Source organism: Martes martes, assembly GCF_963455335.1.
Source record: "Martes martes genome assembly, chromosome: 13".
In the NCBI taxonomy this organism is placed as follows: Eukaryota; Metazoa; Chordata; class Mammalia; order Carnivora; family Mustelidae; genus Martes; species Martes martes.
In genome coordinates, this window is record NC_137901.1 from 357,896 (window position 1) to 370,918 (window position 13,023).

The window sequence follows — 13,023 nt, forward strand, 5'->3', positions numbered from 1 at the left end:
CATGGCCAAGTGCCGTTCTCCTGCAGTCCCCACCTGCCTGGTGGTCCCTGGGATGCCGTGTGGGAAGGGGTGGTCTCCCCTCTCCCGTCTGAGGCCACAGCACGCCTCCTGAGGGGCATAGCGTGCACGCCTGCCGTCAGGAGGGACGGAACGCTCATGAGGCCACGTGAGCCGTGCCACGGTGTCCACGGTGTCTGCCTCCCCGCCCGGCAGCTGCAGGGCCTGCCTGTCCCTATGGCTGTGCACGCCATGGCCTCGCGGCGAGGACAGGAGGGGCAGGGGGGACAGGTGGCGGCCTGGGTGGCCGCTGAGTGCTGGCTTGTGTCTCTGCAGCATCAAGATGGTGCTCATGTGGACCAGCGGTGACACCTTCAAGACGGCCTACTTCCTGCTCAACGGCGCCCCGCTGCAGTTCTCCGTGTGCGGCCTGCTGCAGGTGCTGGTGGACCTGGCCATCCTGGGACAGGCCTACGCCTTCGCCCGCCACCCCCAGAAGCCAGCCCCCCACGTGGCACACCCTGCCAGTGCCAAGGCCCTCTGAGGTGGCAGGGGCGGACACAGACGTGTGGCCTCTGCCGTGGGCACTGGCCCAGTCACCTGTCATCCCTGCGTGGGGCAGGTGGGCACCGTGGCCCAGGGGGGTGTCTCGGGTGTCTCTGTGGGTCTCGGGTGGGCTGCCAGGGGGCCTGGGTGCCAACATTTGTGCTCCACCCTGAGGACGAGTGTGAGTGGGCACTAGACCCCAGGGCTGGGCTGAGGCTGTTTTCCAGGTGATGGAGAAGCAAGCCTTCTCTTCCTTCCTCTCAAAAAACACCTGTCTGGAACTTGGAATGTGCTCACAGACCCAGGAAATGGCAGACTTCGGGCTGCTACGGGACAGGGCACCAGAAAGCCCCTCTGGGTCTCAGGCCTGCCGGGAGCCCCCGGGGCCCGCAGCCGGGCTCTCGGCAACCCTCGGCCTGGGCGGGTTGGGGAGCAGGAGTGAGCAGTGGCACCAGGAGAACCCGCGCACCCGGCGCACAGAGCCTGGTCTCAGAATGGCCCAAACGTGGACATCCTGGTGACAGCATGCACGCGAGGGTGACTCAGAGCAGGGCCCGGGCGCAGGGAGTGGGCCTGGGGTTTGTACACAGCCGATGCTGTGGGAAGGAAGCCGCGGGGACGCACGTTACAAGCGCTCTTGGTGACCTGCCGGAGTCGGCCCTTTGAGGGTCACCTTCAGTGCAGCCGCGTCACGGGACTCAGGACTTGGCCCTCAGCTTGGCAGTGGGGCCCAGAGCGTTCCGTGTGCCCACATGCCTCATTTCTGCATTGGCCGCCTCCTGAGAGATGCCCGCGTGGATGCCGCTGGCAGCGAGGGGGTGAGCCTGTGTCCATGCCGGCTGGACGCTGCCAGAGTGAGCTCAGGGGTGTTGGCACCAGAGCCTGGAGTTCCCCACGAGTCCTGGGGGTGTAGGGGGGGTAGGTGGCCCGTGTGCGCCCCCAGGAAAGCTGGGGGCCTGGGACCAGGTCTGGAGGGATGCACCCTCCGCCGAGGACAGGCATACTTATGGGCGTTCCCTCTGGGTTCTGGGAATTGCACGTGCCTGCAGCCTGCCGCCCTGGACGTCCATGTTCCAGGACGGGGATGGCCTGCGAGTCAGGCGAGGGGACGTGGGATGCGGGTGTCCCCACGCTCCTCGGGCGTGGGGTGACGTGCCAGGGCGGGGCGTCCCTGGCCACCTGCTTTTCCCCCCCTCAGTTTTACAGGAGCATCTCCGCTGTGCCCAGCAGCCCTGGGCGAGCTCCCAGGCCCTGGCGCCTGAGTGTCCCGGCAGCCGTGGGGCTTCCCCTCTGCAGGGCGGAGGGCGGCCCTGGGGCGGGGGCGGGGGCCGTCCTGCTGTTGTAGCTGCTGCCGCCTCCCGAGCTTTGCTCGCAAACGCCTGAATGTTTGCGTGAGGGTCCCGCTTAGTCACTTGGGCTGTAAGATGCTTTGAAAATGTTTATTTTTAAACACAGGGGGTGTCAGTAGCCGTAAATGCCTCCAGATTAAGGTGTCTCCCTCTGACTGCGACCGTGGTGGCACGTGCCCAGCGGGGGGAGCACTCGGGGTTGTCCGTGCTCTGACTTCAACCCAATAAACCGCTTGTGGATCCGTGTGGCCTCGTGAATGGAGTCCGAGTGGGCACCCAGGACACAGTGAATCAGGGGTCCCCATCCTTCCTTCGCCGTACGGGTCTTCAGGGAAGGGTGGGTGCCCTCTTCTTGGGGTCCAGCTCTGCCCCTGTGAGACCCAGGCTGCTGTCTTGGTCCCCCCACATGGACATACCAGCCCCCCCGACAGACCAGTCCCCTGGGAAAAAACAGACCACCCCCTTAGCACAGACCAGTCCCCCAGGACAGACCAGTGCCCCCCCTTCACCCCCCCCAGACAGATCAGTCCCCAGGGCAGACTAGCTCCCCGGACAGACCAGACCACCGCCTCCCCCCAGAGAGACCAGTCTCCTGGGACAGACCAGACCAGCCCCTCAGCACAGACCAGTCCCCCAGGACAGACCAGGCCCCCCCCCCCCCGCCTCCTCAGATCAGCCCCCAGGGCAGACCACCTCCCCGGACAGACCAGTCCCCCAGGAGAGACCAGCCCCCTAGACAGACCAATCTCCTGGGACAGACCAGACCAGCCCCTCAGCACAGACCAGCTCCCCAGACAGACCAGCAGGACCAGGCCAGGGGAGGCCCTGACCACCGAATGCCTTGAAAGGGTGAGAAGTGTCTTGTTTAAAGAAAGGCCAAGGGAAGTGTATGAAGGAAAGTGGACAATTCTGTCGAGCCTGTAGGAATGGAGTGTGTGTACTGAGCAATTTTTTTTTCATGGAGACAATTTACATTTGGGGGCAAGGTATCAGAAATATCAAAGAGATACGGTGAAAATACATGAAAGTGATATTTTAAATTTTTGGATGACTCCCCCCCCCAACCCCCTCCCGCACTGGCCCCGGGGTCCAAGAGTGAGTCTGGCCTGGAGCTCATCCGCGTGGGTGACACCCACGTGGTGTCTCTCCGGCAGCTGGCATCCCCAGCCTGGACCCTTGTCTTGCTCTGGGGGTGGATTTTTACTTTCTTTCTGATAATCAGTTTGTTAAAATTAACTGCTAATTCTGCATGCAGTAAAAATCCCAACGGTGAAATGAGGAACCGTAAAACACGCAGAGGCGTCTTTCTCCATGAGCCCATCTCCGTTCTTGAAAAGTCACCTGTAGCCTCTTCCTTTGGTTCCAGTCACAGCCGCCAGGTATGCGGGAAGGAGCTGGGGCCCCGTCGTCACACCGGCCGGGGGGGCACAGGCCCCCGGGGACTCTAATCAGAGTAGATGAAGGTCCCTTTCCGCAGGCTTAGAGCTGCGATATAGCCGTATGGCTTTTCCCCTCAGCAGGATAGTGGCGCGACTGCCCTGGCTGCTGGTGTGAGTGACACGGTGCGGCTCCCTCCGCTGAGCCTCTGAGAGCTTGGCGCCCACGAAGGCTGTCAGTGACCCCGGAGCTGCTGGTGCCCGCCCGTCTCCAGCTGGGCGAGAAGAAACTGTGTGCGTGTGTGCGTGCGTGCGTGTGTGTGTGTGCGAGTGTCGCAGTGGGACGCCCACGTAGATGACCCTGCAGAAGCAGGAGCCCCCCGCCCCCCACCCCCAGACGCCCACCGCAGACCGCGCCTCCAGGAGCTGCCCTGCCGAGGAGCAGGGAAGCAGAGGGGGCGGCCTGCGGACACAGGTGGCCTCCTGGCATTTGCTACGGCCTTGGAACTTCTGGGCCCGGGAATCCAAACTCCAAAGGGAAGGAGGAGGAAAGAGGGAAGGAACAGCTGGAGGCGGAGGACCAGCCCCCCCACCCCCAGTCAGGGCTGCGCGGCCGCGCCACATGCAGTGGGCACCGGGCGGGACCCAGGCCCCCCACCCCGAGGTTGCCCGTGGGACGGGGCGCGCTTCTGTTCCTGAGGAAGCTCACGAGGAACGGCCTCTTGGGGGCCACAGTCGCGGCCACCCCCCGGCGCGGGGACCCTGGCTTGGGCCGCGGCGGCGGGCCCCTGCAGGCCGCCCTGGGTGGCCCGGGCCGAGCGCGCGCCGTCCTCGCGCAGGGCCGGCTCGGGGCTGGCGGCGCGCCGCTGCTGCTCCTTGAGCTCGGAGTAGGAGCGCGAGAAGGTGTGGAAGATGGACGTGACCGGGAAGGCCACGAGCAGGATGCCGCTGAGGATGCTGCCCAGCGCCACCACCTGCCCGGGCAGGCTGCGCGGCACCATGTCGCCGTAGCCCACGGTGGTCATGGAGATGACGGCCCACCAGTAGCAGGCGGGCACGCTGGAGAAGTCGCGGCGCGCGCCCAGCTCGCGCTCGGCCAGGTGCACCAGCGGGGCGAAGAGCGCGGTGGCCACGCCGAGGAAGAGCAGCAGCAGCGCGAACTCGCGCGCGCAGCGGCGCACGGTCAGGCCGAGCGAGCGCAGCCCCAGCGAGTGGCGCGCCAGGCGCATCACGTAGAGGACGCGCAGCGCCCGCAGCAGCCGCAGCGCCAGCCCCGCGCGCTCCAGCAGCGCCGCGCCGCCCGCGCCCGCGCCCCCCGCCGCCAGCCCCGCGAGCAGCGACACGTAGAAGGGCAGGACGGCCAGGAGGTCGATGACGTTGAGCGGCGTCCGCAGGAAGGCGCACTTGCTCTCGGCCCGCAGCGAGCGCAGCAGCAACTCGAAGGAGAACCAGGCCACGCACACCGTCTCCAGCACGAAGAGGCTGCGGCACTTGGGGGAGCACTCGCCCTGCGGAGGAGAGCGGTGGGGTGGGGTCACGCCCGCGCTGCCCTTCCCCCACGCACCCGGCCCTCCTCCCCGTGCGCGACTGCAGCGGCCCCGGTTTCCCTCGGAGGCTGGTTTCTCGCCCGGGAGCCAGGAGCTCCGCTGACCAGCTCCCCGGCTCCCCAGCACAACTGGTGAAAGTCATTAAAAACAGCCATTAAAGCCTCTGGAAACAGGCCCAAGGGCAAACGGCAAACGGAACATCTATTCGAGAAAAGCTACAGAAATTCCTTTAAAAAGGCGAGAGAAATACCACCCCCCCAGCTCAGCGAGGAGACCCTGCTCCAGAACACAGGCCGCGTCCCCCAGCTCCCCAGGACAGTGCGGTTTAGAAGGGGGGCGCCTTCTCCCCGAGTGCCCACTCCGGCCGTGCATGGAGGCTCTGCCTCATGCTGCTCTGAGAACACTGGGGTCTCCTGCCTCGCCCGGGGCCCTGGCTTGTGCTGGTGGTTTCACGCCAGGAGAGGCAACCCAGAGGACCCGAGCCTGCTGCTCTGACCCCCTCCCCCCAGTCAGCTCAGAGAATGGGGGCCACCAAAGCGGCCAGGCACTGTCCCCATCCCCAGTTCCACAACCCCTGGGGCAGAAGTTTTCCCCGGGGGGAGGGGGAAGCAGGCTCCTGGAACAGCTCGTTTCTTGCCAAAGAAACTGAGTTCATTTGTAACTAAGTACGGAGTTGTTCAACCCTAAGGTGTTCTACCTTGGAGGCTGTAGTGAAGGGAACTGGGAGGAGAGTCATGGAGTTCGTTCCAGGATGACTGTGGGTGTACCCAAGCTGTGGGTCCCTGAGGGGCAGCATCGGGGGCTAATCCCAGTGTACGGATGTGTGTGTGCATGTGCGTGTGTGTGCATACGTGGGTGTACATGCGTGTATGCGTGCATGTATGTATCTGCACTGTGAGCACATGTGTATACGAGCACGCATCAATGTACATGTGTGCATGCATGCGTGTGTGCATGCACATATCTGTGTGCATATGTGTGCATGCATGCACGTGAGTGCATACGTGTACGCGTGCATGTACATATCGGTGTGTTGTATTGTGTGCACGCATGTATCCGCATGTGCACACGTGTAAGCGCGTGCACGTGTATGCACACGTGTCTGCGTGCGTGCATGCATGTGTGCACGTGTGTATGTGCACATGCATGTGTCTGTGTACATGTGTGCGCGCGCACGGAGGGCAAGGACCCCTGCGCTAGAACAGGTAACAGTAGCGAAGCCCAGAGGGAAGATCCACGTGACCCAGCGCTGCCACCCTGCATCTTTCCAGTAAGAAACCCTGGAGCGGGCGTGGAAACCGTAAATTAGGATCCCTACCTCAGAAAAGAATCAGGAAACTGAAGCCACATTTGAGAGGACCAGATACCGGAGTTTGGAGAAGCCCTTTGTGGAAATGTGCTCACAGACCAGAGGAAGGTCGAAGAAGTAGAACTCGGGACGGCAGCGCATTGCGCAGACGGACGTGAGCGATAAAGGGAACATTTGTCAAACGACCACACGGGGCTTTGGGGTTGAAACGCCGCGGAGAACCAGTGAAGCCCCAGAGGAGGTCCGCAGCAGAGCCGAGCCGCCAGAAGGACGAGCCGGTGAGCGGGACCAGAGGCTGATCCTGCGGAGAGGCGAGAGAGGGAGGCCCGCGGAGTCTGAGCGGAAAGCGGGCGTGTTTGTGAAGCACCGGAGCCAGGGGCGCCGGGAGAGGGAGGAGGAGAAACACGTTCGAAGCAACAATGGCTGGAAACTCACCCAATCGCCCGGCGCAGTCACCTGCACATCCGGGAGCGCAGGGCAAATGCGGACTGTGGTGCGTGGTGGCGAGGAAGGGTTCGAGTGCCACAGGCCAGGCGGGAAGGGCCCATGGCCGGAGAAGGGATGCGCCCGAGCAGAAACGACACAGGCCAGAATGCTGTGGGGCACGGACTGAGAACGTCAGAGAAAACATCTAGCGCGAATCCCGTCTCCAGCAAAGCCATCGTTCCCGCAGGAAGGTGAAACGCTTTCCCAGAGAAACGAAATCTGTAAGAACTGGTTTCTGGGATAGCTGCCTTGCAAAAAGTTCCAAAGGAAGCTCTTTGGGTGAAAGCAGTGATCCCAGAATCTTCCTGACCTCGGATTTGGCAAAACATTCTTAGAGATGACACCAAAAACATGAGCAAGCAAGATAAAATACATAAATTCAATCAAGATTTAAGACTTCTGTGCTTCAAAGGACACTGTAAGATCTGAATTGTTTTTCTTCAAAATCGTACATTCAAGCCCTAACCCGTGACCCCTCAGAAGGGGACTGTATTTGGACAGGGTCTTTAAAGAGGTGACGCAGGCACAATGAGGTCACATGGGTGGCCCTGGTCCAACAGGACTGGGGTGTCAAGACACAGACACACACACAGGCATGAGGGCAAGGGCATCGATACGCCAGACAGAGGTCTTGGGAGAAACCGACCCTCCCGACACCTTACTTCCGACTTGTGGTCTCCAGAACCCTGAGAAAATAAATTCCAACTTCAGGCCACACAGTCTGTGGCCCTTTGTTGTGGGAGCTCTGGTGAACTAATATAGACACCATCGGGAAAGGAAAAGCCAACCCACAGGATGGGAGGAAATACTGGCAGTTGTTTATCTGCTAAGGGACTTGTATGTAGAACACATAGAACTCCTACAACTCAACAGTTAAAAACCCCATTAAAAGACGGGCAAGGAGGAGGCATTTCTGTGAAAAAGATACACAAATAGCCAAGAAGCACATGGAAAGAGGCTGCCCAACCTCATTCATCAGGGAAATACAGATTCAAGCCACCGAGAGGAGCCACGTCGCACCCACGCCGGGTGGCTGGAGTGGGAGTGCGGGGAGGGTGCGGAGAAGTGGGACCCTTGCCCACTGCTGCTGGGCCCTCCGGCCACTTTGAAGGCGAGTCGGGCAGCTCCTCACACAGACATGGCATCGCCACACGTCCCAGGGACCCCACTCCTGGGGGTGCACCCGAGAGAAGCGAACACACCCGTCCCCACGGAGACCTGCCCCTGCAGGCTCACTGCGCGAGATGCTCACGACAAAAGGTGGGAACACCCCACGTGTCCGCTAACGGGCTAATGGGTAAGTACAGTCTGGTAACGAGTGCACACAGCGGGATCTCACTGGGCCATAAAAAGGAACCAAGTGCCGGTTTGGGGTGCGGAGTGAAGGACGCCAGCCCCAGGGACGCCGCATGACCCTGTTCTCACTGGAGTCCAGGACAAGGAAATGTACAAAAAGCAGGGCCTGGTGGGCGCGGGGGTGGGGACAGAGGGCCGGTGGGGCGGGGAGGGTGAAAGGCACAGGTCTCTCTCAGGGTGATGGAAATGTGATGGTTGCACCACCATGTAATTATGCTAAAAACCACGGAATCTTCACTCTAAATGGACAGAGTATACGGTATGTGAATTACAGGTCAGTAAAGCGACTCTACCAGACTCTCCAGGCACATCTGCGAGCGTGGCCGCCTGGGGCGGAGGATGAATGGGACGGCCCTCGGGAAACCCCAGCGCAGGGGCGTTTGGGGGCAGCTGCCGACGGAAGAGAGTGGAGCATGCAGGCTTCTCCGTGTGCCCAGCTGCCGGCAGGTCCTGGTCGGGCCTGCCTTTGACCCCGAGCTCCCACCTGGCCTGAACCCTCCAGGGGCTCGGCGAACTCCCCAGACTCAGCGGACGCTGGCGTGCACTCACGGACCCCCTCTCGCTGGAGGGGAGATGACCTGGGGGCCTTGCACTGCCCCCCCCCCCGGGCTCACGTCCCTCTCGGCCTGTGGGACAGACCCTCACGCCCGCCCCGCTCCCGAGCCTGCTCCAGGGAGGGGCCAGCAGCTCAAAGACCTGCCTGGTGCTTCGACTGGAGTACTACGGACAGTGTTTGCTCCTGCAAAACCCGTGTCACAGCGCTGAGCAGGGCACTCTGAGGGCGCAGCGGGGCGTGGGATCCCACAGGGCTCCTCCCCAAGTGTGTCCTGCGTGTCCAGACGCTGATTTATCTCAGGCTTCAGGAACCGGGGCCTCTGGGGCTCCCACAGTCCTGTCTCCGCCCTGCGCCGCCGTCCGGTGGCTTGCCTCCCCACAAATGAGCCGTTGGGGCCCAGGACCTCGGCTGCCGTGGTCATCGCCCGTTTTGTGCCGGCAAATAGTGGGCAGGTGCCGCTGCTTATGCCACATGCTCACGTGCAGACACGGCCCAGGTGCAGGTCTGTGGACACAACGTGGCGGGTCTGTCCCCAGACAAAGGCAGTGGTGCCTCTGCCCAGAGGAGGGGTTTTCAGACCCTCTGCTGGGCTGTGCGGACGACCTGTGTGGCCTGTCTTCCCACAAGGACCGATCCCCCCAGGGTCACGGGTGGTGTGGCCAGTCCGGAGGCTTCCCAGCAGTCACCCGGCCCACCCAGCTCGCTGCAGGTCCCAGCGGTGCGACTGTTCTAGGAAGTCCAGTGGTCTCGCTGCTGCCCTCGATGCCCAGACAAGCGGGGGCTGCAGCCTGACTGGAGGGGCCCCGGGTCCCGAGCGTGTCCAGTCTGTGCCTTTGTCCGTCTGTCCCAGAGCTGGCTCTGGGTTCCCAAAGGGTTAGGAGCTGCTGTGCGCAGAGCACTCCGGGCTCCTGCCCCACCCGAGCCCTCGGGGGTACCTGGGCCTGTCCACCTGTTCCCACCTGCCAGCCTCACCCCTCCAAATGCAGGTTCCCGACAAGGAGCCATCACCCACTCGGCTCTTTGTGGGGCAGGCCACTGGCTGCTGCCCCTCCCCGTGGAGGCCACCGTGAGGGCCAGCTGGCTCTGCACACCCTGGGGCATCCGGCGGGTCACAGATCCTAGCGGAGGGCTCCTGAGGGCCGAGGCCTGGCGATAGGACTGTGCACGGCCAGGGAGAGCCGCGGTTGGGGCAGCAGAAGTGCAGCAAGGACGTCTGCCGCTCCCCCTTCTGGAAGTTCCTTGGGACCAGGGCCGGCTCCCGCCGATTCCCTTAGGACTGGTGTCCTAGGAGACCTGGGGAGCAGAGCTCAGTGCTTCGCAGCTTCGGGCCTGACTGTGGCCCGAGTCTGCCTGTCCCATTGGTCTGTTGGTCTCCCCATGACGGCGTCCATGACAACCGGAGCTCACAGCCCTGGGGCTCGTGGCTCCTGGAGGCCCCTGCCCCCGGGTGGCCCAGGTCTGGGGTCGAAGTTTTGTCCCAGCTCTTTGCTATAGGAGTGGAAATGCTTCTAGTGCACTCCTGGACCTCAGGGGGTCGGCAAGCCCTAGGGACTTGCTGCCGCTCTCCCAAGGATGGGGTCCGACCTCATCCGACCTGAAGCTGAGTCAGGCTCGGGGAGGCTATAGGACTCCCCCAGCGTGGTGCCTGACGCCCTGCAGATTCCCGAGCCCCTGGTGGGGTCAGAGAGCCTTAGGGCACGGCGGCCCCAGCATCGGGGGTGACAGCGGCAAACGGGATTCAGGAGGAAAACCCCGGCTGATGGGCCTTCAGCGAAGAGAGGGCTGGGACCCAGGGGGCCGATGTCGTGAGACACCCGCAGGCGAAACCGTTCAGGACCGGGAGGAGGGGGATGGGGGCCGGCACAGCGCCGGGTCTGGGAGGTGATGGTGTCACGGCCTGGCTTCCCTTGCCGGCTCCAGGGTCTGGTGACCAAAGCATAAAGGGTGTCACACCTGCCCCAGCAGTACCCAGGTGACACCCCGTTTCCACACCGGCCGTGGCCCAGCTCCCAGCACCTTGGCCAAGGGCAGCAGTGAGTCCCACTCTGGACCCCGCTGAGCACTGTGTTCAGAAGGAGGAGAGATGGAGACCCTCTGGGGATGGCCGACCCTTGCCCTGTGCACCAGCAGGGACGCCAGCATGCTCCTCTGGAGCCGGGCTGACCCTGGGGGCTCGAGATGAGGCGCGCTTGTCGGAACCACCCCAGCCCTGTGCCCGGCCACCCCCTCCTTAAGGACCAGCCACGGAGCTTAACTGGAAAGAGCTATTTCTGGAAATTTCAACCCAGAAAACAGACCCCAGTTTATCCAAGTCTGACACATCTGGCCTGTTTGGTCAAAATCAGGTCAGAAGTAAGTCTACGCTTGGCCCGGCTCCCCGGGGTCTACGGGGCCCCCTCCTCTAGCCGCTTGTCTGGCGTTGGCTGGTGTCTCCACACACATTGTCCACGGGCCACAGAAGCCTGTGTGGATACCAAGTGTGTTGTCCGCACACTGGCCTCGCTGAGTGGCCCCTACCCAGGTCAGTGGGGCTGAGGTCCCCGGACCCCACTCTGCCTGAGCCAAAGCCTTTTTTTTTTTTTTTAAAGATTTTATTTATTTATTTGACAGACAGATCACAAGTAGGCAGAGAGGCGGGCAGAGAGAGAAGGGAGGAAGCAGGCTCCCCGCTGAGCAGAGAGCCCGATGCAGGGCTCAATCCCAGGACTCTGGGATCATGACCTGAGCCGAAGGCAGCGGCTTTAACCCACTGAGCCACCCAGGCGCCCCAAGCCAAAGCCTTTTTTAAAAAAATTATTTTATTTTATTTATTTATTTGACAGAGATCACAAGTAGGCAGAGAGAGAGGAGGAAGCAGGCTCCCTGCGGGGCAGACAGCCCGATGCGGGGCTCGATCTCAGGACCCTGGGATCATGACCTGAGCCGAAGGCAGCGGCTTTAACCCACTGAGCCACCCAGGCACCCCAAGCCAAAGCCTTTTTTTAAAAAATTATTTTATTTTATTTATTTATTTGACAGAGATCACAAGTAGGCAGAGAGAGAGGAGGAAGCAGGCTCCCTGCGGGGCAGACAGCCCGATGCGGGGCTCGATCTCAGGACCCTGGGATCATGACCTGAGCCAAAGGCAGAGGATTTAACCCACTGAGCCACCCAGGCACCGAGCTGAAGCCTTTTAAACTCCGTCTCTAAACTCCGTCTCTGCTCGGGGCTGCAAGGCACCGTTTGTCTCCTGGTCGTGGTCACGGGTGCTCCCGTTTCGGGTTTGGGGACTGGCCTTCGGGGGCTGGACGGGATGTCCGGCCGACGGCTTCTGCTTGTCTCCTGTCAGGGGCAAGGGGAGAGGGCTCTGGTCCCGGGAACTTGGCGTAGGGGGACACAGGGACTGCGGTATAGACACTTGTGGAGGGACGCAGTGGACTCCCCACCCTGAGGCAGGCCTGGGCTGCGCTGGCGCGGGCAGAGCCCCCATGGGTGGGGGCCGTTTTCCGTCCCACCCCTCCACATTCCCCGCGTGTTCCTGGGAGAATAAAGGGCGGGGCCTTTGTCAGCAGCTGTGTGAGCGACATCTCCCCCCACGAGCCCGGAATGTGCCCGAGAGCCCAGGCCACGCAGCTCCAGAACCTCCCCAGGGACCCCGAGCCCTTCTTAGCTCGGTGCAGGAGGTACGGAGGAATCATGACGGGAATCCCAGGAGCGGGAGCCCTGGCCCGCCCTGTCTTGGGCCCCGCAGCTCTGGGGGCAAGTACTGACTGTAAGTACTGACTATCTGTGGGTTCCCTCCAGCTCCATGTGCTGGCCGCTGCCGGGGGGCCGGGGGCTGCTGCTGGGGGCTGGGGGATACCACAAGGGACTGTGACGGTGCAGGGCTCTGCATCGGGGTACAAGGGTCCACCTGGGGTGTGTCGGGAAGGAGGGTCCCTTGCAGGTGGCCGGAGGTCCTAGAAGATGGGCGTTAAAGGGGAGGACGTCCGGGTGCCGTGGAGCACGGCCTCGGGTGGCTCCTATGGGTGGCAGCCCACGTGCAGGTGAGAATGGGGGCGAGAGGCCGGCTGGGGAGGGGAGGGCCCAGCCCTGCAGGGGCAGGAGAGAAGAGCCAGGCTGGGAGGGCCGGGGTTTGGCGATGGAAGCTTTAGGGCCTGGGGTGGGGGGCAGTCCCAGCCCGGATGGCTGGGGCAGTGCAGGGTGGACGCTCCCGCACACACACGACCGGGGAGCTTCGAGCTGATGCTGCACTCAGCACGCGAGGCTGAGGCAGGCCCTGGGCGAGAACTCGGACGACTACAGCAGGTGGCATTCGGGATGGGGTGCGGGAGCTGGGGGCCAGCGGGACAGAGCGTGGAGGAGACCGGGCCTCGAGACCCAGAGCAGTGTGAAGCCGGGGCTAGAGGTCATGGCCGAGGGCTGGGAGAAGCCCCGCACCCACCACCAGGAAGCCCGGCTGGCTGGGGGTGCTGGGGACGCTTCCAGCAAAGGCTTTCCTGAGGTGGTGAGGCCCAGTTGG

General features: G+C 62.8%; 2 protein-coding genes across 3 annotated transcripts in view; one reads left to right on the forward strand and one right to left on the reverse strand.

The window, feature by feature from the left end:
- SLC66A2 (solute carrier family 66 member 2) overlaps positions 1–2,141 on the forward strand; it is a 51,877-nt gene extending 49,736 nt beyond the window's left edge. For both annotated transcript variants that reach the window (XM_080820848.1, XM_080820847.1), the window contains one exon: positions 334–2,141. In XM_080820848.1, the coding sequence (XP_080676974.1) occupies positions 334–541 (208 nt within the window). In that variant the 3' untranslated portion in view covers positions 542–2,141. The remainder of the gene's footprint in view (positions 1–333) is intronic.
- A 1,726-nt stretch (positions 2,142–3,867) lies between these two features.
- Positions 3,868–13,023, reverse strand: part of KCNG2 (potassium voltage-gated channel modifier subfamily G member 2) — a gene marked incomplete at both ends in the record, with an annotated part of 33,329 nt that continues 24,173 nt past the window's right edge. The window contains one exon of the mRNA XM_080821078.1: positions 3,868–4,776. Within this exon, the coding sequence (XP_080677204.1) occupies positions 3,868–4,776 (909 nt within the window). The remainder of the gene's footprint in view (positions 4,777–13,023) is intronic.